The 9,657-nt window shown below is 50.7% G+C and overlaps 1 protein-coding gene across 2 annotated transcripts; it reads right to left on the reverse strand.

Moving 5' to 3' along the window:
* Positions 1-19: 19 nt before the first annotated feature.
* On the reverse strand, positions 20-4,610 carry CUNH1orf174 (chromosome unknown C1orf174 homolog). Of its 2 annotated transcripts, none has more exons than XM_021160600.2 (4): positions 4,521-4,610; positions 1,983-2,096; positions 863-1,324; positions 20-444 (listed from the first exon to the last, which is right to left on the reverse strand). In XM_021160600.2, exons 1-4 carry the CDS (start codon positions 4,533-4,535, stop codon positions 343-345), a joined length of 693 nt encoding a protein of 230 aa, XP_021016259.1. In that variant the 5' UTR covers positions 4,536-4,610; the 3' UTR covers positions 20-342. The 2 variants fall into 2 exon arrangements, with proteins under 2 accessions (XP_021016259.1, XP_029331555.1); XM_029475695.2 differs by lacking the exon at positions 4,521-4,610 and adding an exon at positions 4,198-4,488 and having other exon boundaries at positions 1,983-2,089.
* Between the last annotated feature and the right edge of the window lie 5,047 nt (positions 4,611-9,657).

The raw sequence follows: 9,657 nt of genomic DNA on the forward strand, positions 1-9,657 counted from the left end.
ACACAGTATTTCTTTAAAAGTATTTTCAAAATATATTTTATTTCCTTCTCATATATACTTTGCAAAAACTACCAGGTCAAATGGTTAGTGTCACTCAGAAACAGGAGTCCTTCCAGCAGAATTCATCCCCGGTGATCAGTCTGGCATAGAAAGTAAGCCCGTTACCACAGCCAAAGCTCTCATGAGTTTTCCTTGTTTTCCACTGTCCAGCCCCCTGTGCCAGCATGGTGCATCTGGGAGTCCGTGCCAGCCAGTGACACTGATGTCCACCTTGCACTCAGAGCGTGTTCTCTTAAAGATGCCATGCAGAATCTTGACACCGGCTGCAAGGCGCCCGCCACTCTACCCCTCAGCGTCATCCTCGTCATCTTTGGCTCTGAAGTGCATTTTTCTGAATTCTCTTCTGCTCATGGAAGGATAAGATGAAGAGGCTGGTGGCAGATCCTTAGAGGGGAAGAAAGCATGACTTCAGTCTTAAGTGAGATTGCCAGGACATCCACATTCTTACTTGGCCAGTCTGCTCCGGCTCTGCAAAGCAGGCCTGTTACAGACACAGGAAGTCTGTCTAGGCCCAGGTCCCTTGGTAAGAAAGATGCTATACTCCAAACAAGAGATGAGAACAGACATGGCCGCATGCTCATGAAATCACAGATCTGAGTTCCTAACCTTGTGTGAGGTCCAAGACACAGAGAGGAGGCTGAAGCCAGGGACGCTACCTTCTCAGCCTTCCAACCGAGCTGCTTCCCAGCTTGTGAGCCTGTGTGTGTGTGTGTGTGTGTGTGGGTACACAATAGAGTGGGAGCAGGGAGTTGCAGTCTGGTGCCCAGGCACTGCAGGAGAGGCAGGAGGAGGCAACACTCACCTGCATAAGCTCGACATTCCCGAAGAAGCGACTCACAGGCATGGGCTGGTTGCTGTCATCATCTAGAAAGATGCTGCTGTCCATCTGAAGCACGGATGCCCGCACCTCCTCTGTCCTGGGCACAGGCTCTGCCTGTTGGGCAGAGCTGTCATCGGGCTCCTGGGCTGCAGCGGCACTGCTGGGTTCTGTGGACAAGCCATTCTCAGCCTTTACTGAGGGTTCCTCACTCACAGGCTTGGAGCAGCCCTGAGGAGGCTCTCTGCTCTCTGGTACAGACACAGCAGCCTCAGCACTGTCCTCCGCAAACTTATTTTCACAAGGAGCCACAGGGGCCACTTTTGGCAAAGAAGAAATGTCACTCTTAGGGTCAAGTTTTTGTAATTCTGCCTTCACAAGGTGACCTTTGTCATACTTGAACTTTTTGGAAGTTCGTCTGTCCGTAGCTTTGTGTGATGAGGAAGCCTGCCAAGAAAGAAAAATGTAAGAGAAAATCAGACCCATTTAGCAGAGGCACAGGGCTCACAGTCCCAGAGGCTCCCATTCCTCCGCCAGAGACACCCGTGCCTAAGCCACTGGTCTGCTAAGAGGCAGAACAGATTGGAGGCCAAGGGGGACTCCAGAGCACCGCTCCAGCAAGCTGCTTTCCCAGGCCTTTCCTAAGTGCATGGTTGCTTACTTTAAAATCATCATAGGAACAAGCAAGAAAGCTTAGAGCATGAAGGTGCCTGCTGCCAAACTCATAAGCACCAACGTAGGGATGAGATTCCCCGACTAGGCAGCTGCAGTGGGACGTACAGCAGACCATATGAGAGTCCATGCCTCGTGCCTGACTATTCCCTCTGCTCCAGGAGTGAAGCGGGTAAAAGACTCACACAGCTGGGCAAAGCCGTGCCTTAGTGCCCGGGTCACTAGCACACTTCCACACACACACACACACGTATGGTGCACAAAGGCCAGAAGATCAGCTGTATCACAAAGCACACGCCTCTGTGACAACAGTGACGGCACTGCCACAGCCTCTGGAACGTCTCCCAAGCTATACATAGCAGCAGCTTCTATTTCATACAACACATCTCAGAGTGACAACTGTAGCCTTGGTGTTCTTGGTAATGAGGCTCACCAGACATGTTGTTTTGGCAGATGTGGAGCTGGTAACGTCCCTGGCAGAGGCCAAGCTGGCTGAAGAGTAACTCCGGGCCCGAAGGCGTGCTGAGGACCGCACTCCACCTGTAAGCTAGACAAGAGTAAAGCTCAGAGAGCATGCTTATGGCGGAATGCCAGCCCAGAGCTGTTGTGGGTCCTCCACTTGGTGCCTGAGCTACCCAGGGTCCTTCACCTACAAGCAAAGACGGCTATGCCCCAAGCTGGTTTGACCCAACTGTCCACTTAGGTACAGGGTTGAGCATCAGACGACTCAGTGGAAAAGGGAGCTGGTCACAAGGACTGAAAGGGTGTGTTCAGCTGCTAGGACCCAAACAGTGCAAGGAAAGAACTGTGTCCTGTAAGCTGTCCTCTGACCTCCATATGTGCTGTGGTACGTTTCCAAGACCCAGCAGCACTGAGTGGACACGCAAACTCATACCAATGTGCCCCAAATAAGTGTACACACTCTTTCTTGGAAGGCTCTCAAATTCTGTTGTTTTCTTGACAGGGTTTCTCTTTATAGCCCTGGCACTCACTCTGTAGACCAGGCTGGCCTCAAACTCAGAAATCCTCCTGTTTCTGCCTCCCAAGTGCTGGGATTAAAGGCATGTGCCACCACTGCCTGGCGGCTCTCAAATTATTTGGTGTCAAAGCCCATGACAACAGTAACACAAACAGAAACACCAGCTCCTGTACTCGTATCTCTACCCTACCCTAGTCCCATGTCTTACATGATGATGATGTTGTTGCTGCTCTGGGATAACCTACTATGTGCTAGGCAGACTCTACTGCTGTGCTATGGGCCTCGCCCACCTTTATTTATGTTTTATTTCTAGTATGGGGTCTTATGTGTCCCAGGCTGGCCTCTTATCTTGCTGTGAAGCTAATGAGAACCTTGCCCTTCAGACCTCCCCTTTTTTACCCAAGTGCTGGGATTACAAATGTGAGCTTCACACCTGGCTTACGCTGCTTGGGAAAATGAACTCAAGAGTTTCATGCACTCCCAGACCCACCTCTGCCTACCTGCCTGCCTGTCTCTCTCTTTTTTCTTTTTTGTCAATTTCATTAAGTTACTCTGCTAGGTCTTGAATGCAAAATACATCTGTCTTAGCCTCCCGAGTGCTGGGGTCACAGCCTGTTGCCATCACACAAAACTGTGTCACATATCTTATTGCCCCAGCTGACCTAGAACTTCCTAGGTAGCCTAGGCTGGCCTTAACTCACACACCAGCACACATACATGTAAGGGAAAACCAGAAAGTAGAAAAAGCAGAAAAAAGTATTTGAAGACAGAAAGGTTGAAAGCCTCCTGTTTGTTGAAAACAATAACCTGTGGTTGGGAAGTTTGTGACACAGGAGGGAGAGGATAATAAACACATGGCCAGGCACCTCCCGGGGCAGTTCTCATCCTGGAGGTACCAGTAAGAAACAACCCCTTATTCTGCAGAAACAGTATGTGAACCACGGTGAGATTACTATCTGCACGAAACAAAATGCCAGCTAAGAAAATCCACACCCAGAAAACCTGTCCTCTAAGATGAAGTCCAGAATAAAGGAATTTCCAGATGCAAACCGGGGGTGGGGTGGTGGGTGGGTGGGGTGTTTGCTTTAGAACCACCGGGGGTTCTAGCAGAAGCTAAGGACCCAATCAGTAATCTAGGTACACAAAGGGCACCCTCGACTCCCAAGGAAAGTCCCTAACATAAAATTATCTTAAACATACTTCTCTGAACAGGCAAAAGAGGCACGTGCAGAAACAAACAAAGGGGGAGGATCCGAGGGGCCCTTGCAGACCTGAGGAAGTGGCTGCAAAGGGTAAAGTAAGGATTGCAAGGCTGCACGGTCAACAGACAGCTAAAGGAAAGTGGGAGAGAACCTCACAAGAGTTAGACCCTTCTGTGTCTCACTGGAACCGAGGCGCGCAAAGAAGTAAAAAACAGCGGGGAACTATTGAACCTTAATAAAGTCTCCTTATGCAAGGGAGGGGCAGCAACCATGACCATTGACGCGGGGAACAGTTACTGTCAGCCACGCTACACACAAACGTCTGCGCAACGCAGGAGGCAGAGACGTCGGTCTGGACTTTGGCTAGCGGTGCACGGCAGACACACTTCAGGCTAAGGGACTCACTGTCCCTGCCGTGCTCGGCCAGAGACCCTTTGCAGCCGAGGTTTAGGTCCCAGTCACCCTACCTCCCGTCGCACTGCCGTCCTCAGCCCAGGTTACACACGACACAGGGGCTTGGCTGAGCTCGCTCGGCTGCAGCACGCCCATCTGTGGGCAGTGCGGGAGGCCAGGAAGCCCGGGCAGCAGCCCGCACGGCCGGGGGCAAAGCTCGGGTCCGGGTGGCCTTCACCCCGGGGAGCGAGCCTGGAGCCCCGCGCCTGGGGCGGTTGGAGGTGCCTGGAGTGCGGGTTCCCCTCCCAGGGGCGGGGCTCGGGGCGTCCGCCCCCCGCCGGCTCCTCTGGGAGAGTGCGGCTCGGCGGCGCGCACCCCGCCTGCGAGGGCCCCTCACCTTCCTGCTCCTCATGAGTGAGCGCCCCGGCCTAACGCTCCTCCGCCGAGTCTCAATCGCGCGGCTCTGAGCGCGCGCGCGGCGTCTGATGTCATCGCCACGTCACCAATCACCGGCCGGCGTCTCCGGGTCACGTGCTCTCCGCGTGCAGAGCGGGCGGCGCGCGCCTCCCCGACGGACGGCGAGCCGCGGGCGGAGCGCCGGAAACTGGGCAAGGTTCCCGCCACGCTGGGAAAGGGACGCCTCCTTCGCGCGGAGGCCCGCCCGTTTTGGCCGCCATGTTTGAGAAGGGCACATCCCTGGGACCCCGTCGCCACCATGTTTGAGAAGGGCGGCTGCCTTGCTGCAGGCCTGTGCTCTCCGGTCTCAGGCGCTTCCCACCCTGTAGGGGCCACCTTCAGCTCGGGTTCCCCGTCACCCCGAGGGAGGCGTTAGTCTCATCAGAGCCTAGCTCTGCCCTCTGCTGGCACCTCACAATCCGAGTGTGAACCACATGGTGGGAAGAGAGAGGAGACTCTTGCTAAGTATCCTCTGACAATTACTGACACTCCTTCCCGAGTTACTCCCCCTCTCAATAAATACAATAATAAATTGTTAGCATTCTGTCTAAACTCCACCCACAATATGCTCTTCCCCACAGTTAACTGGCAACAGCCAGGTAGGCCTGACCCACTTTTATAGGGGCTGCTTGTCCCCTCCTCCCTCTCTTACTCTTGCTTCCCTCTTGCTTCTCTCCCTTGCTCTTGCTCTCCCCTTCCCCATTCCCTTCCCTTCCTACTCTCTCCACGTGCTCATAGTCATGGCTGGCCTCTACTTCTCTCTCCCTCTCTCTGCCTTTCTCTGGCTCAATTACCCTCTTAACTCCTGTCCCCCTGCCTTGAATAAACTATTCTATACTATACCGTCGTGTGGCTGCTCCCTCAGGAGGAAGGGATGCCTCAGCATGGGCCCGCTGAGACATCCCCTTCCTCTAAACCTCACCACACTCCTATAGGACATATTCTTTCTGTCTTTATCTTTTAATAAACATCAATAATAATGATGATAAATATTATAATTAGCTTCAAATACACATGAAACCTTTGGCCTCAGCCTCTGGTCCTGCTGGATGGCCTGGACAGGTAACCCTGGTTGCAGAACTCACAAAATGAACCAGACAGACATCGCTGTTTTGACATCTTAAGGGTGCAACCAGAGAGTAAACTGCTCTAGGGTTTGGTTTCCCTTACATCCTGGAAGTCCTTGTCCTCGGCTCTGCCTGACCAGCTCTCTCCAAGCCCACTCCTCTCTTCCGTGCAGTAAAAAGGAGACAAGCATGTAAAGATTCCGTCTGCACTGCAGAGCTGCACAGGCGCCTCTGTCTTTAGAAAAGCCCCTCTAAGCCGGGCGTGGTGGCGCACGCCTTTAATCCCAGCACTCGGGAGGCAGAGGCAGGCGGATTTCTGAGTTCGAGGCCAGCCCGGTCTACAAAGTGAGTGCCAGGACAGCCAGGGCTACACAGAGAAACCCTGTCTCGAAAAACCAAAAAAAAAAAAAAAAAAAAGAAAAGCCCCTCTAAGTATTGCAGATGGATGGATCAGGCTGCTGGGAGATTAGGCTTTGGGCAGGGAGCCAAGCACCTTGCCGCTTCAGCATGCTGGTGCCCTCTGCTCACCTTCCTGGTTGGTGTTCCCTCCTCCTCAGCCTCATGCATCTTTACCGTTACTTCTCACGATGCTTGGAAGGGGACTGGCAGATGTGTGACTGGCAGGAAATCCATTGGAAAGGAAATTAATATAATCGCAGCCAGCCATTAAAAACCAGCGTGCGCCGTGACACAAGGAACCTGCCAGGTCGTCACTGTGGTTAATTCTAAGCAAGGACAGTGATTTCTCTCTGTCCTTCAGTGTGCCCAGGAGCAGCCAGTTCCTGCTTCTATTGGGTTTTAGGGTTGGTGTCTGTCAGGAGATGTACTGCTTCAAGGCTAACACCCCCAAAGCCTCATGGTCTTGGTTTGCTTTAATTCTATTTAAAATTTACCTTATTTTACTTTACTGTAAGTGTGTTTTGCCTGCATCTGTGTTTGCACCACGTTTGTGCCTGAAGTTCTTGGAGATCATAAAATGGCTCTGGGTTCCCTGGGATTGGAGTTACGGATGTGTGCTAGCCACATGTGGGTGCTGGGAACCAAATCCATGTTCTCTGCAATAGTAACGAGTAGGAACAAGTTCTCACACTGAACATAGCTATACTGTCTTGTTTCCTCACTCCCAGATAGGATGGGAACGATGCTCCTCAGTTGCTTCCCTGGGTGATCCTGACTTTGCACTCCTATCAGGCACATCTAGCCAGCACTCTGGACTGGAGAGCTCATCTGGACCACCTTCCCTCTGGCCTGGTCACTGAAGATGTATGCCAGGATGGATCTCTGCCCAGGAGCTGGCTGGAGCTCTTCTGATTCCCTTGTTGCTTCCAGAATCAAGACCAACATGAAGGATGGGGCCTTTGAGGTCCTGTCAGGCACCCACAGTAGGCCCTGGGTGGGGCCTTGCTGACTCTATGAGGGATTCTTCCCTTGCTGCCTGCCATGTCTTCTTAAGGCAGGATGCAAAGGCAGAGGGGAGTACGGGGACATTAGAAGGAAGAGGAGCCCTTTGGAGTCTGAAGCCTCTTGACAGCGAGAAAGGGAACCCAGTACCGCACACATTTCCTGTGATAGCTGGTGACAGTGTAATTTCCTGGTGTGTGTGATAGCTGGTGACAGTGTAATGGTTTGTATATGCTCAGCCCAGGGAGTGGCACTATTAGGAGGTGTGTCACTGTGAGCATGGGCTTTGAGACCTTCATCTTAGCTGCCTGGAAGACAGCATACTGCTAGCTGCTTTAGGAACACCCTGCACCCTGCCTGCTTGGACACTGCCATGCTCCTCCCTGGATGATAACGGACTGAACCTCTGACCTGTAAGCCAGCCCCAATTAACTGTTGTCCTTATAAGAGTTACCTTGGTCATGGTGTCTTTTCACAGCAATAAAACCCTAAGACACACAGATTTAATGTTCCCTTCGTATATGATACCTTGTGTTAAATTATCAATAAATCAAGCTGAAGGCCTGGGTTTACATGACCTTAGGAAAGGTTTTATTCCTTTTCCTGTTTTTGTATGTTTGTTTTTTTTTTTTTTTCGAGACAGGGTTTCTCCGTGTAGCCCTGGTTGTCCTGGAACTCACTCTGTAGACCAGGCTGGTCTTGAACTCAGAAATCTGCCTGCCTCTGCCTCCCAAGTGTTGAAACTAAAGGCGTGTACCACCACCGCTGCCCAGCTTGTTTGTTTGTTTTTGATTTGGTAGAGTCTATGAAGTCAATTTGATTTGTTTACAGTAAAGACAGTCTACCACTCTGCTTATCTCCGACCTAGAGTTTTACTGTATTAATCATGGTCTCATCAGAGGCCCCTCGGGGACCACCTGTAATCTTACTTCAGTTCCCTAGGAACTCCTTAAAGACAATAGCTCCAAACCCTATCATGCCAGGCCTGTATATAACTATTAAAAGATAATGAGACTCTCAGAGAAGTTCGCCCGATTCTCTCTCTAATCCTGGTTTCTTCTCTCCACCTTTGAGCTTAAAATCTATATCTAAAATGTCTTTTTTAATACATATCAATTCTGATTCATACTGGCTTGCTGTGAAATATTTTTCTGCTTCAAAGTCAAAGATAAGTTTTGCCTTAGTCAAGTGGGGTAGACAAGCATAGGGAATAGCTTAGCAGCTTGGGACTCCACCTGGCTTGGGCTATACACACACCCTGGCAACCTAAGATTCCCTTACCTCCATATACTGTGCTTGTACACCCATCTTCTAACAATGTACTTAGCTGCTGAAGATCCTCCACCAGCTTCAAATTGTTAGTACACTCCTTCCATAACCTGCATTGTAAAGAGAATATCTTGTGCACTGTGTAAAAGCACTAACTTGTTGATCAAAAATCCTACGTTCAATGAACTGAGGCAGGAAATAGGAGGTGAGAGTTTGGCAGAAAGAGAAGGGAATACTGGGGAAGAGTCAGATGTGGGAGATTTGCCACAGTCGCTGGAGGAGATAAGATGCATAAACCTAAGGTTGGGGTCCCTGCCATGGCTCTGCTCAACTTGATAATACACGTTTGCTCAGAACTGCACTCACTCCCCACAGACCATACCCTGAACAAAAGAATAAGATGCTCTCCCTGGGCTGGGTGTGGTGGCACACACCGTTGATTCCAGCACTTGGGGGCAGAGCATGTGCATCTGTGGGAGTCTGAGGCAGCCTGGCCTGTATGGTGTGCTCCAGGCCAGCCTGGGCTACATAGTGAGATCACTAGTGAGAGTCTTCCCGCCGAGCACTACCAGTAACTCTCCTTGTGTCGTCCGTTTCTGTTCAGATATCCTGGAATGTAGCTGGGTACAGGGTGAGGGGGCCAACACTGACTTTGAGAGCTAGATTATGTCCCTTGAATGAGTATTTAGGGAATAACCCCTATTTACCATATGTGCCGATCCATAATTAGGCCTGCATATAATTAAAACCAGATGTGCCTCTTCTTATGCTGCGTTCCACTGACATCACTGGGAGGCCTGCTGTTTTCTGAAGGGAAACAGAGGAGCAGTGGATCTGGGACAGAGGATGTGGGGTGGGGGATGGAACTGGGAAGAGTGGAGGGAGGGGATGTATTGTGTGAGGGAATAATAAATAAAAAGACCAGATGCGTCATGGGAAGGGGCATTTGTAGTAAGCCCTGGCTTACACAATCCAAGCCTGTCAATCAAAACAGTATTAGTAGCCCCCTTAGCAACAAACCTTCATTCAGACCTCGTAAAAGAAGCCCTGGGACAATCACTGGAGGAGCTTGCAGCTCTCTCTGTAATGCATCTGACCTACACTGCTGCTCTTTTATTATTATTATTAGTTTGCATATCATCAATTTATTATGAAAGGGAGACATGGAAATGATTTACATGATGAAATATGTCAGAACTTCAGTGAAAAGGGCAGCTTCATGCCCAAGAATATCACCAGCTCCAAATGAGATATAACTCTTGTCATCCAGGAACATGTTGGTACCTCCATGCACTGGGAAGAACTTTGTCTCCACCTTTCACGCTATTTGGCTGGACATCT

Source organism: Mus caroli, unplaced genomic scaffold, assembly GCF_978045245.1.
Source record: "Mus caroli unplaced genomic scaffold, Mus_caroli_1 scaffold_6, whole genome shotgun sequence".
Taxonomy (NCBI): domain Eukaryota; kingdom Metazoa; phylum Chordata; class Mammalia; order Rodentia; family Muridae; genus Mus; species Mus caroli.